At 46.4% G+C, this 21983-nt stretch overlaps 2 protein-coding genes across 3 annotated transcripts in view; both read left to right on the top strand.

Moving 5' to 3' along the window:
- DENND5A (DENN domain containing 5A) overlaps positions 1–3989 on the top strand; it is a 63949-nt gene extending 59960 nt beyond the window's left edge. For both annotated transcript variants that reach the window (XM_084208785.1, XM_084208784.1), the window contains one exon: positions 54–3989. In XM_084208785.1, the coding sequence (XP_084064911.1) occupies positions 54–237 (184 nt within the window). In that variant the 3' untranslated portion in view covers positions 238–3989. The remainder of the gene's footprint in view (positions 1–53) is intronic.
- A 3940-nt stretch (positions 3990–7929) lies between these two features.
- SCUBE2 (signal peptide, CUB domain and EGF like domain containing 2) overlaps positions 7930–21983 on the top strand; it is a 35928-nt gene continuing 21874 nt past the window's right edge. Inside the window, exons 1-8 of the mRNA XM_084207770.1 lie at positions 7930–8234; positions 10667–10789; positions 11206–11331; positions 13621–13755; positions 19150–19275; positions 19665–19781; positions 20636–20725; positions 21826–21942. Coding sequence (XP_084063896.1) covers positions 8132–8234; positions 10667–10789; positions 11206–11331; positions 13621–13755; positions 19150–19275; positions 19665–19781; positions 20636–20725; positions 21826–21942 — 937 coding nt within the window. The 5' untranslated portion in view covers positions 7930–8131. The remainder of the gene's footprint in view (positions 8235–10666; positions 10790–11205; positions 11332–13620; positions 13756–19149; positions 19276–19664; positions 19782–20635; positions 20726–21825; positions 21943–21983) is intronic.

Below are 21983 nucleotides of genomic sequence, written 5' to 3'. Positions count from 1 at the left end.
AAATTAACTTGGCTTTATTTTTATTCCCAAAATGCCCACTGGCCCCTTGTCAGAGACCACCTTTTGCACCACTGGATCGCCCTGCTTGCAGACTGCCCCATTACAGCCCAGATGTATGAGGACATAGCCCTGATTAAGGATCACACGCTGGTGAATTCTTTGATTCGGGTGCTGCAGACCTTGCAGGAGTTCAACATCACCCTGGAGGCATCTCTTGTCAAAGGAATCGACATCTGACCTCCTGTCCCACAGGAAAAACTGTCTTTAGAAACACAACAAAAAGCAACAAGGAGTGAATCTCGTTAGTATGCAAAAGTTCTGTCTTGCCAGTACATTGTATCGTGAACTTGTTCATGGCCCAGAAATGCAACTTTGACTTTTCTTGAAGGAAACTCCAGAAATAGTACAGGCAAATGGATAGAAGCTGTAAACTCAATGTAAAAAAGAGGATTTTGGTATAAATCTATTTTAGAGTTTATTTGCTGATTTGCTTTTTACACACTTTCATGTGAAAGAGATAGAGATGAGTATTGTGCAGCTTATTTTAAAGCTGCAGTATTTCCTTGCCATAGAAAATGTGCAGTGAGCCTTTCAGCATTCTGTGAACTTACCTTCAGATATGCTGTCTGTCATAGACCCCAGTGTATACACTCCATTTCTGCTGAGAAGGTCATTCTATAGTTTTTAAACTAATATTTTATATATTAACATTATTACCAATGTTTGATTTTTAAGGTGTTGGGTCATGTTCTGCTGCAAGGGAACTACAGATCTGATCTGTGCTTTTAATAGCTCCAAAGCACTGATTTGTCAACAATTATTTTTTTCCTTTATTTTTGTTGTCAGTATTATTTTTAGTGAAATCCAGGAGACTTAACGGTGAAATGTCCAGAGATCAAAGTAATATTTTTCATATTGGTACGTAATTGCACAGAAGAAGAAATTAAGTCTGTTTTTTAACTGATGTTTTTTATTTATTTAACCTAGCATTGTGTTTTGTAAGTTTGTCTTTAAAAAAAAATCTTCTATTATACAACTGGCTATATTATGTTGCAATTCAGAATTTACAGTGTAGCCCACTTAAATGAAAAACCTGCAATGATTGTTCATAACAAAAGAACGTTTCCACTTAAACCAGCCTTTTAAAGCTTGGTGTATGGTTGCTGCTGGTAATTCTCTTAACTTCTAATGAAGAGGGACACGAGTTCCCCAGATGCCAGATGACTAAATAAAAATCTTTATGCCCCATCTGAAGTAATAACAGTATACCTTACTAACAAGTATAAGGATTTCTTAATGTTTCTGAAAGGACAGTGGTATTAAGGTTTTTTCTTTTCCTTTTGAGTGCATATGTCTTGGATCCCGTTGTCACAGTCTGCTTCATTTGGGTTGCTTTTGTTTTTAGCAAAGAAAGTTTAGTCCATTTCTGCTATGAAACACAAACATTTTGAAAGCTTAATTTATTGGAGATCTGGAACTTGGCAAATGCCTAAAGGCATCTCTGTTCATTTGAATCCTCTGATAAAAATCTCTTTGAAATGAATATGTGACTTAAAAACAGGCTGATTTATCAGCATCACAAATTACTGTACAGAAGTTCAGGGCTGTGTATTTAAGAGGTCTCCACTGTATAAACTTATCTCAGTATTGTCTCTCATTGGAGAAGCAGAATCCAAGTTTTTTGGTTCATACAATGTTGTAGCACTTTTACTTTACCTACAGCTTAGTCACATCTTGTGATAGTTTCATTTCCATAATTTATGAGCATAGCACATGTATTAAATTTTTGACTATTTTTACTTTTGTCCTATTTATTTCATTATTAAACTGAGAAGTTCCTTTGTCACTACTTATCAGAGCAAGATTCTTCTTTGATTTCACAGTAGCATTAGGAAGATGTGAGGGCAATGTCTCAGCCACTCCTCACACGGGGTGGGTGCAAATTCTTTCACAGCATACAGGAGCATTTCACAGGAGTATTCTCTGTGTGTGCAGGGTTGGTTTTGTTGGTTCTTTTTAAAATTTTTCTTCCTGCTTTGGAAGGGCAAGAATAAAAAAAACAGTTTTACTGCATTCTAAGAATTTCATATATTCAACTTAATGTGTTAGCATAGTCTTTTTACACCTGCCCTAAATTGTTCATGCATTAATAATAGCAAAAATTTTTTTTGTTTTATTTTGTTTTTTTTTTTTTGTTCATTTTTCTTTTGTTCATTTTGTTTTCTTTTCAGCTGTCTTGAAAATCACTTTACTAGGCCTGTGTATTTCACAGGGAATATTAAGTAAGAAAGGAAGGTTCCATAGTTTGACCTTAACAGTTGAGTTGATCCTGTTAAAACCATGTATCTCATAGTATTAAGAGTGGATTAATTTATCTGCATGAGGTAATTACCCTGAACTAAGGTTCTTTTTTAATCTTTTTTTTTTCCTTCCTCACACAAGTTTACCTAGTGAGACATGATACCATTGACCTAATGGCTGTTTTGGATTGTTTTGCCCTCATTAGGACAGTTTGAGGTAGCTGGGATGGGCAGAGGCTGGGATGTGGTGATTGCCAAGGGTGGGCTCCTTGGCTGGCCCGTGGGGAGGGTGCTGCCCATTAGTGAGAGCACCCTGAGTGCTGGCTGTCCAGTGCAAAAGGAAGACACAGAGATCTTCTTCCAGCTCTTGGGTTACTTTATTCTCACAGCAAAAACCAGTTTGAGATAGACCTTCCTCTCACAGGGGGCCTGTGCTTGATCCTGTTGGGGTTCAAAGCACTTTCTGCTGTGCACTTCCAAGTCTGCAGGGATTTGCTCCACTGATGGAGCAGTAGAAGGTTTTGAGATGCAGCAGAACTAAAGCTGGTTTTGTTAGCTCCAAAGGCAACCAAGGAAGAGCAAGATGTTAAATACAGCCTGTGCCAGGATTTTGGGAAGAGATTCCATAGAATCTCTGTCTGAGAACAGCTATATAAGAACAGCCCAGTCTGTAGGAGCAGCTGCAATCCCACCGCTCTGCAGCGTTCACCTCAAACCCACTCCCTTCTCTCATGGCTGTTCTAGCAGCAGCCCCACAGGATAAGATTAGGGTCCAGCCTTTGCTCCTGCCATGCCATTCTGCTGAACTTTATGGGAACAAAGAGTGTAGTCAGCACCTTTTTATCCAGAGCTTTGTAAAATCCTTCTCCCTTTGTTCAGAGTAATGCAGTTTTAACTTTTTTTCCTGTTACTTTTCCAAAATACGGGGGCAGGTTTGGTAGGTACAGTTAGTGTGGCTGTGCTACACTGTGTTCTGTTGTTCAGTGGGGATTTTTTTGGTAACAGTTAATGAGAAAAGATAATCTTTTTAATAACACACATTCATTCTAAAGAGAGAAATGCAGTGATAAAAAAGTGAGCAGTTCATCATGCAGTAAATACATAGTGCTAAACTAGCCAAACATGTTTACAGGCTCATACCTGATTTGAGAGGAAAAATTAGGCTATCACCTATCAATTGTTTATTCTTTGGTTAATGCTACAGTGATACTTTATACAAAAAGAAAATGCAAATTAATAAAGTTTGGTTTAAATGTAATTAAATACTATGATGGTAAGTTTATACAAAAGAAAAAAAAAGCCTTTACCTGCCATAAACTTTACCCACCTGATATTCTGTAGCTGAAAACTTATTCATGAACGGGAGACTCTTTCACAACTTTTTCCATTATAAAGAGTATTTTTCAAACTGTTCAAACGGGACTTACTAGCTGGATGACCCATACTTTTTATGTGTTTTAAATTCATGAATATGTTAAGATTTCTGCAGTGAAACTATTCAGATTTAACAGTTTCTGTATATTGTCAAATGAATTTTGTCCGTAGTGAAGAGACTGTAGGATACTTGAAAATACTTGAAGAAATTGTACACGTACTTCACATCTTTGTAGCTCTTTATTTTATACCTAGAGTTTGGCTGTTAAACTAAGATAAAGCATCAATACCTTATAAACTATATATTTTACTACATGGGGAAATCACTGGCTTGTTATTTTTAAGGGCCGTGTTGAAGTTTACATTATAGTGACAAAACCAGGTACTGTTCTCCTTTTTTTATTTTTCCTGTGACATTTCAGTCCATTGGACATTAAATGTGAATTGGATATACAAAGAGGTTTTACAGGTGTAGCTCATTTGCTGAATTGCAATAAAATTTGTCTTCTAACATGAAAAAATAGCATTAATGTGCTATTTTCAAAAAGCCTGGTATAATTTGGCTGATCATCTGGCTCACTGCCTGGCCGCAGGTCTGTGGGACGTTTTAGTGCTCATTTCAGGAGATCTTTGTTGTACAGTTTTGTGTCTGGTCTCTCCCAGCTGCAAGGCAGCCTTCCCCCAGGCCATCCCTGTCAGAGTGCCAGCAGTGGAGGAGCTGCTGCTCAGGAGTCAGGGAATGGGGGCAAGGGGAAGGCAAAGGGACCAGCACAGACTTGGGAGGGTCTGTGAGCACACACCCTCAGATGTGCTGCCATTCCCTCCGTTTCAAACCACGTGAGGTCATCACTGAATGCTCTATTCCACCAGGGAGGACAGAAGGGAAGGAGCTGGATCATTAATCTGGAGGTATCTCTGGTGCTTCACCTCTCACACCCCTCTGGTAGTTTTGCATGGGAAGTTTTGCACCTGGTCTGTGGTGGAGGCTTTTTGGGAAGGGAAATAACAAATATCAATATCCCTCTTGGGGGAACTGCATCCATCTGCCTGAGCTGGGGGTGATCCTGGGGGATGCCAGAGGGTGAACCTGACCTGAGGGAGGCCTGAGCCATGCTCTGCTGAGCTGGTGCTCTGGCGTCATCCTTGGGCAGGTTTTGGGGTGCATTTGTGGCCTTGGTACCTGCTGTGGGCGTGCTGAGCCCGTGAGAGACACCGAAGCTCTGCTCCCGGGGCTGGGATGGACCAGCTGCTCTGACCCCCCTGCAGGGATGGATGTGGGGCAGGCCTGCATGGAGCTGAGGTAAGTGCAGCTTCCTTCACCTCATCACAGGTGCTGGCCTCAGCTTTTTCAAATTTCCTCCAAGGAAAAGGAGCACCAAGAGCAGGGCCTCGGTGGGTAAAGTGTGTTGTGCAACTGCTGGGTGCACAGGCAGGGGCTTTCACTGACTGCTCTGGTCTAAAATGCTACCATTTGTTGTAGCAATGACTTGGAAAGTTCTCACAAGGAAATAGAAATGTCTAAAAGTTATTTCACGTGACAAAGTGTCTCCTTTTTTCCCCTATTAACTCAAATGTGTGTGTATTAAATAGGCTGTGCTGTGTTCTGCAATAAACAGGAACTGTTCTTCATTTCAGTGACAGTTGCACATTAAGATGCAGATCCTACAACATTTAAAATGTCACTGGTGGATCTGATGTTTGTTTGGGAAAGATTTTTCTACAAAGGGCATAAAAAGACAAAGCACATAAATTATATGGGAGGGTTTTTAATGCCCCTTGTAACCAAAGAATGCACAAATTTCTTCTGTCTCAGATGAGTCCTGTGCAGGTCCTGATTACTGAAGATGTGTTATTTTTACACAGAATTCAGCAACCCTGGGACACTAAGATGGGAAGTGCAAAAATTTGAGTGATACATTTCAAAGAAAAACAATTACTCAAAACTCAGTGTACACCTGGAGATGAGCAAGGCTTGAAACTACAGCTCTGAGACATTTTGTGTGCGCTTTGGAACAATTAAGTATTTGAGAATATTTCCTCACTTGTCAGCATCCTACTTTCCTTTTACCATTCTGGCATCTCCCAGCCCTCCTAGTTGTTTTCAGCTGCTGTCACAGGCACTCATCATGCTCGCTCAGTCATGCTAAATTTTGGGTCAATATGATACAGGCCAGCAGAGTTGCTACTTCTCATTGAAGTGCAAATGAAATGGCAATCTGCATGTCTTCAGATATTGTTTAGTTGTTCTTAAATAATGAAATTTAACAAGAATTATGAAGCATAAAGCAGTTTTTAACCCAAATTTGCGGACAAAAGTATTCATCTCTACTCAGGACATCAGGTGTACAGTTTCTGAAGCAGATTTTACATCCAGCTGCTCTGTGGCAGCTTAGTCTCCATCTCTCAGTGTGGGGCAGCTGCATGTGATAGTGAAAATGGGGAGCAGAAGGGAATTGGGGGTCTTACCTCTATGGAAGTAGCTATTTTCCAGGATCTATTTTCCTCCTTGAAACTTCATGATTTGATTTTATTTTAAATTGCTGAAAAAAATCCCCCAGCAGTCCTATTTGGGTTGTCTTCCTGTCCAATGGCCCTGGTGTGGTTGTTTTCCTTTCCTCATACTTAGTGCTGACGTTGAATCTTAAGAATTTTTGTAGCTTCTCTCCCCCAGTAAAGGTTTTCGTGCCCAGAGCAGCCATCTGTCACTGTGACTCTGCAGTTGAATAGAAATAGTTAAAAAGGCTGCAGAAAGGCATCTGAGTTGAGGTCTGAGCTTGTCTGGTTTGTGTCTTTAAAGAGATATTTTAATGGCAATTCTTCATCTTAAACAAATGTGGGTTATATGTGAAATAATAGCCAGGATCCTTCACAAAACACTTTGAGATTTATGTATAAGAAATGGCTTCATTAGCTAAGATAAATTTGATATTGTTCTGTTTGTTTTCCAAGCTGCAGTGAGATCTTTTGATCTAACTCAGGCATTCCCAAATATTTATGTCTCACTTTATGTTTTAGTTTACAGAAGTAAGAAAGATGCTTTGCTTTTATGGTGCCTCAGAAAGCTTTGGATATTTTGGTTACATGACTCTTCAGTGTCCCTTACTGGTTTTTCTGCTACTCTCTTCATATGTGTTCTGACTTTGTCTTTTGCATATCTTGTGATGAAAGTTAATTAAATTAATACTGGTCGAGTTCATTAAGGGGACTTGACTGGGCAGTGCCTGAAATGAGTACCAGCTTTTCTGTAAGCTGGCTTGAAGCCATGTGCCTGGATGGGAGATGGCTTCTGTGTCCATTTGGAGACACCCTGAGTGATATCCCTGGATGAGAGATGTGCAGGTGTGCCAATTCCCACCCTAAGTATGAAGGTTTATTCAGGAGATCATGGAAACTGTCGAGAAACCCTTCATTCATTTATTGCTTAGGGCTGGAGAATCCTTGGAGTGTTTAATAGCAGCTTTATGTATTTATAGATGAGATTGCCTAAGACTGAAACCGTCCAGGAGACACAAAAGGTTGCTTCTCATTGGATTCAAAAAGAGAATAACTTTGATCATTTCAAAAGCAATGAAGCCTGATGCTCCAGTGAGAAAAGAGAGTGGTAATTTATAGCTGCCATTAAGGAAACAAAGACAAAGACTGAGGGAAAGTTTCATTCTGAAGATTTACTAATGTGTATAAACCGCCCTTGCAACTAGAAACAGCTCGGTATTTCTCACAGAACAAAACAAAAGAGAAAGGGCAGTGAAATGGGGATGGGAGGGAGGGGTGGAAAAGAAAACTGCCTGCTTTTGCTCGCAGCCTGAAAGGTCAGACATTATTTAGGAAATGATAATTTCGGTGAATAATGTATGAGCCAATTTTACCTGCCAAAGGAGCGACAGCTGTGAGAAATCCCTGGCGGGGAATGGAGGTGGGACGGGGCTGGCTTGGGGCTGGGGTGATGCGCGGGTTTTGGCGTGGCCTTCAGCCGGGGATTCGCGCTCTGCAGCGGGGTGTAATTACACGGTAAAAATGTCAATATCGTGTTCTTGAACCGACGCAATGGAGGCTGGAGCGCCTCGCGTGTGTTCGGGCCGCGACAGGCTCGCTGCTCGGGCTTGTGCGCTCCGGGCGATGGTTCCCGGGCCGCGGGGAGCGCCCGCAGCCTGCGTGCGAGGCATTCCCGCTCCCGCGGCTGCCGGCGGCTCCGCGGGACACCTGTGTTTGGGGCGCCGCAGGTGTGCGGGCGCCGGGGCGGCTGCCGGGGCTTCGGCGGGAGGGACGGGGCGGTTCGTGTGCCGGCGGCGCCCACCGCGCCCGGGGCAGCGGGGCAGGGCCGGGCAGGGGAGGGGGAGGCCCGCCCAGCCCTCGCCGCCCCGCGCCCGCTGTCAGTGCGAGGCGGGCCGGGCGCCCCAGACACTCCCTCGGCCGCCGCCTCCTCCCGCCCGGCGGCGGCAGCGGCAGCAGCGCCATCCATGGGGTCCGGCGGCCGCCGCGGCGCGACGGGGGCGCGGGCGCTGCCGCTGCTGCTCCTGCTGCTGCCCGCGCCGGGCGGCCCCGCCGCGCTGCCCCTGCCCGGTGAGTGCCCCCGCTCCCTGCCCCTGCCCCTGCCCGGTCCGTGCCCCCGGTGAGTGCCCCCGCTCCCTGCCCCTGCCCCTGCCCGGTCCGTGCCCCCGGTGAGTGCCCCCGCTCCCTGCCCCTGCCCGGTGAGTGCCCCCCGCTCCCTGCCCCTGCCGGGTGAGTGCCCCCGGTGAGTGCCCCCGCTCCCTGCCCGGTCCGTGCCCCCGGTGAGTGCCCCCGCTCCCTGCCCCTGCCCGGTGAGTGCCCCCCGCTCGCCTCAGCCCCGCACAGCGGCTCCCCCGCGGGCACCGCGCGGTCCCGGCTCTCCTCTCCAGGCCGGCCGCCAAGGGAAGGGGCCGGGACCGGGGCCGGGGCCGGTGCCGGTGTGAGGTGCGGCCGTGGCGGGCCCGTGCCCAGCGCCGCTCGCAGGGCGCCCGGGCTCCGCGGGTGCTGCCAACGCCGCTTTCCCGGCGGTTCCCGCCGCCCTGGGAGCGGGGAGAGCCCCGGGCCGGAGCACCTGGGGAGCGGGGTGTGAGCGGCGTGTGCCGCGGGTGAAGCTGCCTTCGGACCCCGCGGAACGAGCCCAGGGATTCTCCCGCCGCCGCCTCCTGCCAAGTTGAAGGCTGCGATGTTTGCTCACAGTCTCGTTCCTCCAGGGTCTCTCTTGTGCTCGGGATGCTGTCACTGCAAGGGGAAATCTCGCTCTCTGTGCCTAAGGGCTTCTCCTAGCCCTCTTTTCCACGCATTAGTGATGCGGCTTCTTGTTGCGGTTCTTTACCGCACGCTGCAGATCACAGAGGGGCGGTGTAAAAATAACTCTGCTGAGCTGCCGCCCTGCCGCTGCCACGAGATCTGCTCCATGTCTCTGTGTCCTGCCTTAGAGGGAAGCCCCCTCCTTGCCTGGTATTTTCTGGGACCCCTCTTGCCGGGGCAGGTCTGTGCCCCTGGCTCAGGCAGGGCAGGGGAAAGCTGACGGTGCCGAGGGCATACAGTCAGCACGTGTGGCTGGTGCTCCTTGATGCCCGCTGTCTGTCTGTCCTTCCCTGCCCATCCTTTCTGTCTACCCCACCTACCGGAGTCCCACTAGCTGGAGACCCCTGGGCTGTTGCCCGCACCCTTCCTTGCATGACTTGCTCCTTCAATTCACTGCCTCCCATATTTTTTAACGGCTTGACTTCTCTGCTTTGAGAGGAAGTCGATTCTGCTGTTCTTCCCAGCTGCTTCTCACTGTTTGCCACCTTCTCCTTTCTTGCTGGTGGCAGTATCTGGGACCCCATCTCTGCTGCTGGAGCTGTGTGCACCTGAGCGCCAGGAGGGCACTTCTGCTCTAACACTGGCTCTCCGCCTTGTTTCCCACTGCCAAACCCCATTAGGAGTTAAAACCAAGTGAACACTTTCTGCAGTTGGCAGCTGCTGCAGTACCTACAGGCATATTTTGTGATTGGGGAAAGGAAAAAAAAAAAAAAAAGAGCCGGATGAATGCTATAATTGTAAATGGGAGAAGTGCTGGCTGAAATTTCCACTTGGAAAGTGATCCCCACCATAAAAAGTGGCTGACTATTGAAGTAGTTGCTTTCTGCTGATACTCGTGCACTACTTCTTGTTTTAGGAGGCCCTTCTTGTACCTGTGTGTGGTGTTGCTCCTACAATTCTCCCTTTTAGCCAGTTGCTGGAAATCTTCCTGTTTCCATGCTTCAGTTTTCTTCTGCTGTGCGAAAAGCTTGTGCTGATGTCTTCTGCTGCCTGTAACTTTTCTTCCTCTTCTGTCTACACTTCTTCATCTCCAGGACTTCTTCCTGTTGGTGTTTCCTTTTCTCTTCATTTCCTCTTCTCTGAAGTTTCCAGCTGGATATTTTGCTTCAGTTTGCTGTGCTTTGAGATGGCTGGACAGGTGATTTGGCAGTGCTGCTCCCCAGATACTATTCTTGTATTAAAAAAAATATTTTACAATTGTACATCTGTTTAATGGTAAGTCAGTCTTTTAACTTGTTGGTGGTGGCTTTGAAAGTACATTTCAATCCTTTCCCCTTGTTATTTTAAAAATCCTTGGGCTTCCTGCAGGTGATGCATGGATGTGATCAAGAACTCTGTTAATCAGAAAGATTGACAATCTCTGATGAATCTCTGTGAACCTATCATCAGCTGAATTTCACAGAGCATCTAACCCTTACGAGATTGTTTTGGATGCGTTTATGAACGTGCACAGAAGCTCACCATGGGCTTATCTGAATTGCATACCAATGTATCTCTATGCAGGTAGAATATGACAGAAATTGAAGTGCAGATGCTGTCTCTGCCTGTTTCTCTCCTGACACACAAAACCACACAATACTCTTGTGGGTGCCACAGAGAGGTGCTCAGCCTTGTCATCTCCTCAGGGATGTGCTCAGGAGACAGTGCCCTGTTCTCCTCCTGCTGACATCCCTCCTGAGCCTGCTGTCTTTTCACAGATGTGGATGAGTGTGCCCTGGGGCTGGATGACTGCCACCCAGATGCTATTTGTCAAAACACCCCGAAGCTGTACAAGTGCATGTGCAAAATGGGTTACACCGGCGAAGGGAGGAAATGTGAAGGTAAAGGGAGCAGAGCACAGTGTTCTGTCTGTGTCAGCATGGAGCATTTCTAAGAAAAGAGAACCACTGAAAATAATGAAGGATGATTTTAAAATCAAAATAGTCATTGTTTTGTCACCTGATTTACTTCTTGTTTACAAAATCAAAGGCAAACGTTGCATGGATTTTCACCTGTTCATTTCACTCAGCCTGATAATGAGTTTGTTGTTTATGCCCTTAAAAAAACATAAGGTAAAGCTGCAGGGGGGTTTCAGGGTGTTTTTTCAGACATTCAGCAAGAAATGCATTAAATATAGTGTGTTTGCAAGACAATGACCATTTTGGACAGCAGTTGCTGCTCACATTTAGGCAGTCACATCCCTGTCTGTAACACTCAGGCACGCATCTATCATATTGACTTTTGCTTTATTCCTTAGACATTGATGAATGTGACAACGACTTCAATGGGGGCTGTGTCCACGAGTGTTTCAACATCCCAGGGAATTACCGCTGCACTTGCTACGATGGCTTTATGCTGGCTCACGATGGCCACAACTGCCTGGGTAAGGAGGGATCCTCCCTCTCAAATCTATCTGTAATGTGGAGGTTTCTCACTCTGAGTGTTCCCAAAATGGGAGGATGACTGTGTGCAGTAGCTGTGTGTAATGGGGGCCATTGAAGAGCAGGGGGACTGAGCCTCAAGCTGGTGAAGCTGTCCTGCTTGCTGGACCCCAGCTGGACACCCTGTGTGCTCACCCAGTGCTGCCTGTGCCACTTGCTTTTTCGGAGATGGCTCAGTTTTCCTCTAGTGCTGCACTCCGTGTGGATGTGCCTGGACACACCACCACACCCACGGCAGTCAGAGGGAACCTTGCTCTCGCTGCAAAATTGAAGTTAATTTGGCTGGCTCCTCCCACTGGTCTGTGGCACGTCAGGTGGGGGTCAGACCATCCCCCGGCTGTATCTTCTGCTGGGACAAAGCAGAAAACTCTGGAATATTCAGTGGGATTGTGTTGGGTTTTTCCTGCTGGGAACCTGTTGCCTGCAGTGTAAGTGGAGGAGAGGGTGAACTCCCCAGGTTTGAAATATTTCAGTAAAGTAGAGAGGGAAACAAAAGTATCTGTGGATACTTTAAAATAACAGAACATCCATCTTATTTTTGTGTCTGTGTAAACACAGAGTGGAGTTCAGCTGAGGTTACCATGAAGGGCTGGATGTGGAGGAGCACGCTGCCTCTAACAATGGCACCAAGAGGCATGTGTGTATTCTCTTTGTACCCAGGGCATACTTCAGCTGAGCTGTTTGTGACCACTGACATAACTTAGACCAAAATCTACCACCTGCTATGTCACTGGGAAGCTGCTCAGCATTGCATGGCAGACCTATAAAATAAAATAAAATAAAACAAAATGTCATTGACATACAGTGAGGTTTTTACCAGCGATGTGCCAGTTTTGAGTTGTGATGTAAACGTTAAATAAATATTTTGGCATGCAGCAAATTGGATCACATCTTCTCTTAATCTGTTTATTTACTTTGTTCACTCCAGGGTTGCCCTCCTCTCACCCTTATTTTTGAAGATCTCTGCTGTGTGCCTGGGTTTAAGCCAAATAGACAATTACTTGTTGGAAAGAGATGATTTTTTTGAAAGCTTTCCAAGGTCTGTAAGACAGAAACATCTGCTGGAGTTCAAATCTGTAGCACCAAAGACTCGTGGTGGCTGTTTATTCATGATTGTTTGCACATTCACATCACTGCAGAACTCTAAAATACTCAGCTTCTTTGTGATGGAGATATGTCAGCCGCTCTTTTTCTCCAGCAGGTCACATTCCTTTGCATCCAATTGGCTTACTCACTGCCTTCAGTGGACATTAAATCTGTTGTAATACTATGTTATGCTTCTTACTAAAAGCCTCTCTTTCTCCTCTTTTTTTTAAAAGACAGCTGTTTTCTGCCAGAAATGCTACAATGTTAAATTAAAAACATTGTACTATTAGCCAGGCACAATGAACAGAGCAGGGAGCAAACATGGTGTTACAGATGAATTTGCAAATGAGACCAGCACTTTGCCTCAGCAAGGTTTTGTTCTGTTTTTAAGGGACTGAGTGATTTTTAGTTCCTGCTAAAATTTCTGAAAATTAGGCTTGAAGTATTTGGCAGTCTTGGTTACAAAAACCTGTGCTTATTAAGGGGTAAAATTCCAAAGAATTGGAGGTTGGGATGGGCATCCTGTAAGTTTTTCTACTCTTTGGCTCTCTTGGTTATCTTGCAAGCAGAGCCCTTCTGTGTTCTCTGGTGTTGTTGAGACTCTGAATGTTGCAAAATCAAACTGCTTCCAGAACTTCTGCTCTTGTCCTTGACTGCAGTCAGTCAGCACAGCAGCAGCCCTGATCATGAGTGATGATGTTCTAGGCTTGAGGGAGGAGGATGATAAATCAAGCACCAGAGGAGATATGGTGTGTGAATTCAGCTAGGGTGAAAGTAAGAGGAGGGGGAAAGAAGGAGCAGGGGATAGGTTTTTAGCTGAATTTATTTTGAGGCTTGTATTTTTCTTGTTCCACCTTTGCTTCAGGATATGGAACTTCCTGGGAAAAAGAAATCTCAAATTAGAGAACTAAACCCACTGCAACCTTTAGAGCTTGGATGGGTTTGGAGCCAAAGGGTGGCTGTCCCGTGGAGGCAGCCAGAGCCACATGTGATTGCTGAGTGCAGGGCTGACAGCGCAGCAGCGCCCGGGCTGTCTCAGCTGCTGCGGGGCTCCAGCCCGAGCCGGTGTCTGTCTGTCTGTCTGTCTGTCTGCGCCGTGCGCTGCCGAGGGCACAGAGCTCATCGCCTCTTTCCCTCTCTCTCAGACACAGACGAGTGCATGTTCAACAACGGCGGCTGCCAGCACGTTTGTGTCAACACCGTGGGGAGCTACGAGTGCCGCTGCAAGGAGGGATTCTTCCTCAGCGACAACCAGCACACCTGCATCCACCGCTCCGAAGGTACCGCCCGCCCCGCCGCCGCTGCCGGGGGCAAGAGCGCCAAACCACCTTCAAAAGTATTCCCAGGTTGATGCTTTCGAAGCTGGGAAGGGTCTTGAAGTCCTCAGTGCTTTTGAAAGGAGCAGTGTGTCAGGATCTTCTGAGCGGCTTTGAAGCGCTGCATCCCTTCCTCTCTTTGATGCGTGCCCGCGGTGCCGAGCCTGTGAAAGGCTGTGCTGCCGCACCCCCGGGCTCCCTGCCGCTCTGCTGGGCAGCAAACCCTGCCCTAGCCCAGGGAACGGCGACGAACGGAGGTTCTGGGCATTTCCAGTGGCTTCAGTTAAAGGGCAATAGCTGCACTAGGCTCAGATACCTTTTAGGTTCCCCGTGCAATGTTTAGGTTTCAGCTAAGAGGTTTATTGTTTGTCAGCCCCAGAGGTATTCCAGTCTCGTGCTTTGTTTTGAGTGAAACCTTTGTGAAGCGACCTTTGAGAGATCAGAGTCTTGGATATCTAATTAGACATCAGATGGAACAAAATTATTTTGGATGCCCTTAGGGAATGCTTTAAAGTGGTTGCTCAGATCAGGGAGTTGTCCATTGAACTGTACAGTGAAAATCTCAGTAAGAAGTGCTTAAAGCTGCAAGGCTTTCTTTAATCTATGGCTTATTGTTGGCATAACTATAAGAGGAATCTGAGCATGAATAAACAAATCTCACTCTAAAAATCCCCAAAGTGAAGAGATCAACATTTGTAGACATATATGGCCGTCCACAGATGAGGGTGCTGAGGTGGCTGTCATCTGACAGAGCTGAATTGATCTTCTGTTTGGATTAGGAATTTGTGTCCTCAGCTCCTCTGGCCCTGGGCTTGGTCCCACGGGGGCAGGGTGACTCCTCGGGCCATGGCTCAGGCTGCCACTGCAGGGGCTGGGCCAGGACTGGGACAGGCAGGAGGGAAGCAGTGCTGGGACAAGGCACAGCAGGGATGTGAGTGTGTGTGCACCCGTGGAGGAGCTCTCTCAGGACTGGAATTGGTTCCTTGAATTGGTTGTCTTGTCTGATGCCAAGAGAGGAAAATCTTCCAACCCTTTTTTCATACTTGCTGCTACTTGAGTACCTTCTACTCTCTTGAACTGACAGCTGAAGCATTCCCTGTCACTAATATTTGCTCCCTTATTTGTACCTTTGGAATTCTGTCTCTTTTCTTAATCTCTCTTAATGTTTTTTTTTTTCCCCTAAAATGCCCTTTTCCATAATACTAAACATCCACTAAACATAGGTATTTTTCTTTGAAGAGGAAAACAAAGAGGCCAAAAATATGGATTTTTTTTCCATAAAAACTATCTAATAAAATACATCTTTATCAAAACCAGTCATAAGAAAAAACCTTAGGTCACTGTTTTGCCTGACACATTTTTTTTTCTTCTTAGTAAAACATTGAGGTGCTTGTTTTGCTTTCTTTAAAAGCCATTTTTGCAGGTTTCATGCTGTGACTCTTTCCCTTCTACCTTGCCCCCTCCCCCCTTCATTACTGCAAAGTGCTGCTCAGTATTCCCACCTTTTTTTTTACCTTTTTTTTTGTTTTTTTCCCTTGGGTGGGCATGTCTGTTGTAAGCCAAATCTCACTTCTTTATCTTTGCCCTCACTTTGTTCTCTGCTTTTCTGCTCATTTCTGGGATTTCTGTTCTCTGCCTTGTGCATGCATTGCTCAGTGTTTGTGCTTTGTTGGTTCTGAGACCTCACAGCACTGATCAAAGCAGATTTTGGCTCCTACTGCCTGGACCATCTATCCAGTTTTGCTTCTTATCTGCAAAGTGAGGGAATATTTCCTTCCCTGTCTCCCAGCCCCATTAAGATTTTTTCTATATCAATGCCTTGGAGACCTTTCCTGGGGGCTGCAGTATTGGCCTTTAAACACACAGAAGCAGAGTGACCTGGAGGTTAAACCACAGGAACTGAAGGTGTCCTGGGAAGTTGTGCACAGTCCTTTTTTTTTTATTCCTTGTTTTCCTGCTGGAATGAGCTGCTCTTCATCTGTGTGGGAGAAGGAATTACCTTGGGAGGCTGTTAAAGCAGCTGGCAGGGCAGCCGTGCATGTGCACCTTCTTTCTGGGTTCCACCTGCTCCGTATTGGGGAATACAAAAACCTGAGGGGAAAGAGAGTTTTCTGTGAGTAAATACCTAGTGCATCTTTGTGGCTGCTGTTGCTCTGGATGGCAAATCTCGCTGCTCTCCCTCGTGGTATCTGACAGCCAAAGCTCTGCTCGTTGGGCTGAACTGGTGGGGATGAAGGGGCTCTGTGGGATGAAAGCCACGCTGGAATCCTGTGTGAGCTCACACACAGGGCACCATCCCAGCTGTCCCTCTTGGGGCCTTGGCTGCAGAGAGCAGGGATGGCTGGAGAGCTTTTGGGGAAAAGTTGCCTTAACACAAGGATGTAAAAACTGTGGCGAAAGACTAAAGCATTCCTGGGGTGTCCTGCTCTGCTGGCTGTGCTGATGCTCCTCACCATTCTTCTGTTCTCTCAGAATGTCTGGTGGCTCTTTGTACCATTGCAGCCTCTCTCTCTGTCCTACAGAATGCCCGCTTGGACCTGCCCTAAATGGAGCCTTAATGCTCTTAGCAGATTGGGAGTGTTGTCCTGACATCTTCTGTGCAAAAAATTATAAATATTTAAACCCAGATCATACATGTAAGATATTAATGTGACCTGACAGGGAAATACTGCTGGCCTTTTTTGCCTGTGTTTTGCCAGTGACAGGAGTGCTCAGGTATCAGGTTTGCTGGGTAACTTCAAGAAGGTCCAGTCATCAGAAGGGTCTCACCTGGCTCAGGGTCTGCTCAAGCACGTAGGCACTGGAGTCACCCCTCTTGGCTGAGTGGGACAATCCAGAGCCATCCATCCCAAGATATTTGTGGGTCGGTAGGGCAGGGTCTCCTACAGGAGAAATTGTGTGTCTGGGAAGTGTGTGGGGAGGTTTGAGCAAAATTTGCTTGGGGTTTGTTTCTGGACCACAGTCTGCCCTTGCAACAGCACTGGAACGATGTGACCTGGGAGACTTTGCGTCCACCAAGGAATTTGAAGCCACACAGCGTTTATGGCTTTACAGACATCTCTTTAATAATACAACCTTGTAAAATGGGGCTGAGAGAGATCTACCAGCTTTGGAAACAAGAGCAGTCCCAAAGTAAATGCTGGAATGTGTGGATGTGGGTATCTTCTATGAAGCTGCCTTTTGGGCCAGCAGGATTTTGGTGGAGTACCTTGTTGCACAATGGATACCTTGTTGTTAAAATGCATCCTGGTCTGGAAAGCACAGTTTGAGCTTTCTGTGGAGACCTGATTGAATTCTGCTCACTCAGAACGGAGCAATCCCAAATGGAGCATATAAACCATTTGTTTGGTGCCAGTGAACTTTACCAAAGTACCTGCTTGAGCAGCTTCCCCTTTGGTAGCTCAATAGAGACAAAAGAATAACTTTGTTGACAGAAACTAAGCTGATAATTCTCTTAATGCTCTCTAACCCCTCCGAGCTAACAGACCAAACCGTACTGTGTGCTTAAGACCAGAACTTTCACAAAAACACCAGAGCTAATGAGGCTAATTTGTGGCCTCATGGGTTGTCTCCTTCCTTGACTGACACAATAATGGGTGACAGCTTTCCTGTGGGCTCCTTGGGCTGTGCCTGTGTGCTGCAGGATTTGAAGGCTCATTGTCTTGCTGGACTTCTGGAGAGCCCTCACTGTGGGAAAGGAATCAAAAAGCCAGTAGAGCAGAATAATCTGGGCTCTGCAATGTCCATTCTTTTGTTGCTTAAAGCTGTCTTAATAGAGAAAGGGTCCTGTGGCTGGTGCTCCAGGGGGTGAGAATAGCAGTGAGGAAAAAGGACCTAATTGAAGCGCGGTGGGATAATGGTGACGAGCCGACCTCTGCCTCACAATGCAGTGGGTTTGCTTCACTTGGTAGTAAGGCTGGAAAAAGGGCTGTGTGAGTTTAAAAAATACACAGGGTGTGGAATTGACAATCCCTTTTCTGCAGCATGGTCACCCTTGCTCTTCTGCTCCTGACTGTGCATCTGCTCAGCTCCAGAGAAGCTCACTGGGCTGGGGTGGGATGAGCCCTTGCAGCCAAAGAATGTTCCACTTGGTCTTCATAAATGGAATGTTCTTACTGGGAAGAAAGAGCATTTTGGTGTAACTTGTCCTTTGAAAGCCAGATGTGCCCAGGCAGAGGATTTGATGGTGACGGTGTGTGCTCTCTGTACACCCAAGGAGAGCATTCAGATTTCTTCTCTTTCCTGGTTTTGTAGAACTGTAGAGGACTTCATCAAAGATCTGTGGTATTCTGTTAAAAGAACACCTGTCTGTTCAATGTGGTCTGTTGGTCCCATTGGTAACTCAGCCAGCTGCTGGGTGTTTTTGTGCTGTGTGTGTACAGGCTGTACCACCTTCTTGCAAATGGCAAAGACACCCATTGCACTGAGCCACGGAGAAAGGAGAAAGAACCTTTGCAATAATTTTAGAAACTATTCCTCCCTTAATTGACTTTATATTTAATTGACTTCATCTTTTTTTGCAAAGGCCAGGAAAAGCACTCTGGCAATTGAGTACTGTACATGAGCTGGCAGAGATAAGAATGACAGAATGCTTTAGGAGGTGTAGCAAAAGAAATCCAGTCATTAGTGTCACACTAGTTCTTCATTTGGTTAAAGAAGACACTGGCACTAAATTCTGTCTTACTGGGAAGATGTGTAGAAATACACAACACTGTGATAATACCCAGTGAGGTTATCCTGGGTGGCATGTCCTGAAATGAGAAAAAAAATTGAAAACAAAATGGTTAACAATAAAGAGAATTAATGTACAGCATGTGTGCAATCTGCACATTGGCCTGCCCTGAGATAGGACTCAGCACTTGGTCACTGCTGAGGTAGGTTGTGACTCTGGGAATCTGCTTTGTAAGCCAGGAACTGAAATTGGGATGACCCTTGTGATTGCTGTTCTAAACATTCCTGTGTCTGCTGGCTGCTCTTTTAAGCAGAGAAACAAGAACTTCATTTTAGACTTGGACATTGACACTTTTATAAAGGAAATGAGGAGGTTTTATGAACACCTAGAAATATAAAGTGAGAGCATTGGATGAGATTGCAGGTGCTGTACAAATCTGTGGATGTTGCTCTCTGACCTTGCAGTCAAAGAACAGGCACAGAAAAGATCACAGAAGGAGAAACCTTGGGACCACTGACTTTGCAGGACTGGACTCGCTGCCTTTCCTCTCTGAAACTTCTTGTGCCAACCCTGCAGAGTCTTCCCAGAGTTAGAGGTTTAGTCTGTGTGCGTGTTGAAGTGACCTTGTTGCTTGCACACAGAGCTGCTGAGGATGCTGGTGCTCTTGTACCTTTCCTGTTTTACAGAAGGCATGAGCTGCATGAACAAAGACCATGGCTGTGCCCACATCTGCAGAGAAACACCCAAAGGAGGAGTTGCCTGTGAATGCCGACCGGGATTTGAGCTGTCCAAGAACCAGAGGAGCTGCATCTGTAGGCAACATTCTGCATTAGCTAATGGTTTCCAAAGGGAACAAATAGTGTTCTGTGTGTTTTAGCTAACATGACACACCTGAGCTGTGTGTGTTTGAACCGAACCAGAGTTGCTGTCTTTTCTGGACACTGTCACACAGGTCTGTTGATTGCTGCAGTGTCTGTAGCCTGGGAGCTGTGCCATCATTCCCCACAACTGGAAGCTCAGCTCCCCGAGAGAGCTGTGCAGCGTCTCACTCTCACAGAGCCCTTCAGGGCAGGGGCACCTTGGGAAGGTGGCACTGGGCACTCAGCTGGCAGTGGGATGTGGGATGGCACAGTGTCCTCCAGGGGTGCTGGGAGTGCTTGTGAGAGTGCTCCCCAGTGACATGCTTGTGTTTTCTCCCCAGTGACATGCAACCACGGCAACGGGGGCTGCCAGCACACGTGTGACGATGCTGAGCACGGCCCCGTCTGCGGCTGCCACCCCAAGTACGTCATGCACCTGGATGGCAAAACCTGCCTGGGTCAGTATGCACTCAGGGAATGCTTCTCTGGGGATGGCCAGCTCCAGGGGGGTGGGGTGGTGCTGTGTGGGCAAGATTAATGCTCCTCATAATGGTATGGATAGAAGATATCAAGGAGTTGAAAATTGAGGAGCCTGATAGTGCATGGGTGTGTTGGTTGGGTCCAGGCAAGTGATGCTTCCCTGTTCAAGGAGCTACCTAATACTGCAGCCTGTAATTATCACTGGTCCCCCTGAAACAGGAGGCCTGTCACTAAACAAAGCAGGCTTCCTTCCTTCTGGAATATTTTAGGTTCAGTTTCTTCAGTAGTGTGAGCCAGAGAGAGTAAGCAAGGAGTATGTCTGTAAAAACTGGGACTCTGCAATCAATTAATGTATAGCTTTGGCAAGGCAGTTATCCAGTAAAGAAAGCACTTAAGATTTATAAACTCTTGCAGTCTCTGGGAGAGTTTGTTGTCTGTTGATTGAAATCAAATGCTGAGGCATGACTGGCTGGTTGTTGTAATTAGCCCACGATGGATGATGACAGAGCACTCCTAGCAGAGCAGCTCAGTTAGCTCTTTCATCTTGCTGCTGTTTACTACATCTGTAGCACATCTTTTGTTTTGTTAAGGATACTGAAGCAAACATGACTCGTAAAGAAGCCACAAAAGCAAAACATTCTCATGGTTTTGACTAAAGGGTCTTCATGATTTTTATTACTACTTGCTCTTTAGAAATAACTTATTTCTGCCTGGTCAGTCCTGACTGTCCCTGATTCAGTGTGTGATGCAGCTGTTTGTGTGTGTTGGATGTCAGATGAGGGTTCTGGTCAAGGCACCTTTACTGACTTGCTTGTTTTTGTGTTCCTTACAGAGAGGGAAGAAGCTGCTGTTGAAGCTTCTGAGGGAAACACCACAGCAGCAGCTGATGTGGACAAGAGAGTGAAGCGACGCTTGCTAATGGGTAAAAGCGCTGATCCACAATGGTTCTGCTGCTTGTTGAAACCTTTCTGACTGAAGAATTAGTGTGGGGCTTTTTTGGTTTTTTTGTGGTAACCTTCAGCTCTGGGCAGAATTCTGCCTGAGAGGATCGACTCTCTCTTAAGGAAATAATGTCATTCCCTAATGTTCAGACATGTAATGAACAGCCTTGTTTTCAAAAAGGATGGCAGAGGAAGAAAGGAGATGCGCTCTGTCTTCCCTTGGAGGTTGGACACAGCCTGCCAACACTGCATGTGAGATGAGAGACTGGGAGGGAATAAATCAGTAAAGCTCTCAAAACTTGACAATAAGTAGCATATGCTTAATGCTGCAGAAAGTGAGGATACAGAGCTAGAAAGCAGATTTCAAAAAGCGGACATAAGAGTTCTTTGCAGACAAGCGTTCTTTGCAGCTCTTTCAATCAATACAAGCCATGTAAAATTGTATTTGTTGAGGCAGTTTGACTGACTGAGGTGGTTAGACTGATGACAAGAGGAGGGGTGCCAAAGGATGTGAAGGACTGAGTTTTAGGAGTGCTCACCAGCAAGGTTTGGTGAGGTTTAGGCATAGTTTGCATAGCAGGGAGTTAGAGGAACAAACTTTGGTTGGAATGCACCTGGGTTCCCGGGCTGAGGGAATGCTCATGAGGGTGTTACCCACTATGACAGGGAGCACAGCTAGTAGGGAAGATGAGTTGGGAGGGATTAAAGAAAACTCATTTAGTAGTGCTGAGTGTGACCAGGTGTCTCATTGGTAGGAAGTGCCAGGGGATCAGCCAGGATTCGCTGTGGACATAAGGAAACTGACTGTCAGTAACAGATTTATCATCAAGGAGCAGGGATTTGTGTTTCAGACACAAGTGGAGTACCCAGAAGACAGCATTTTGGTTTGTAGAGTTCCCACAAGAAGCCTGGAAATAGCCGAGGCAGGGATTTTGCCGACACGTGTATTCAGCAGCTGCTTGTGTGTTGTAGGCCGAATGTCTGAATAGCAGTGTGCTTGGGACTGTGCCTGGTATCCCATGGTGTTTCTTGGTGCCACTGTAATTTCCCTGGGTCGCCCTGGGCTCTGTCTCGTTGCCAGAAACGTGCGCGGTGAACAACGGCGGCTGCGACCGCACCTGCAAGGACACCTCCACCGGAGTGCACTGCAGCTGCCCCGTGGGCTTCACGCTCCAGTTCGATGGCAAGACGTGCAAAGGTGGGCTTGGTACTCCTGTTAGCTGTTCCCAGGTCCTGTGA

Source organism: Fringilla coelebs (genome assembly GCF_963513975.1).
Source record: "Fringilla coelebs genome assembly, chromosome: 6".
Lineage (NCBI taxonomy): Eukaryota > Metazoa > Chordata > Aves > Passeriformes > Fringillidae > Fringilla > Fringilla coelebs.
This window is presented reverse-complemented; position numbering and strand designations above follow the sequence as displayed.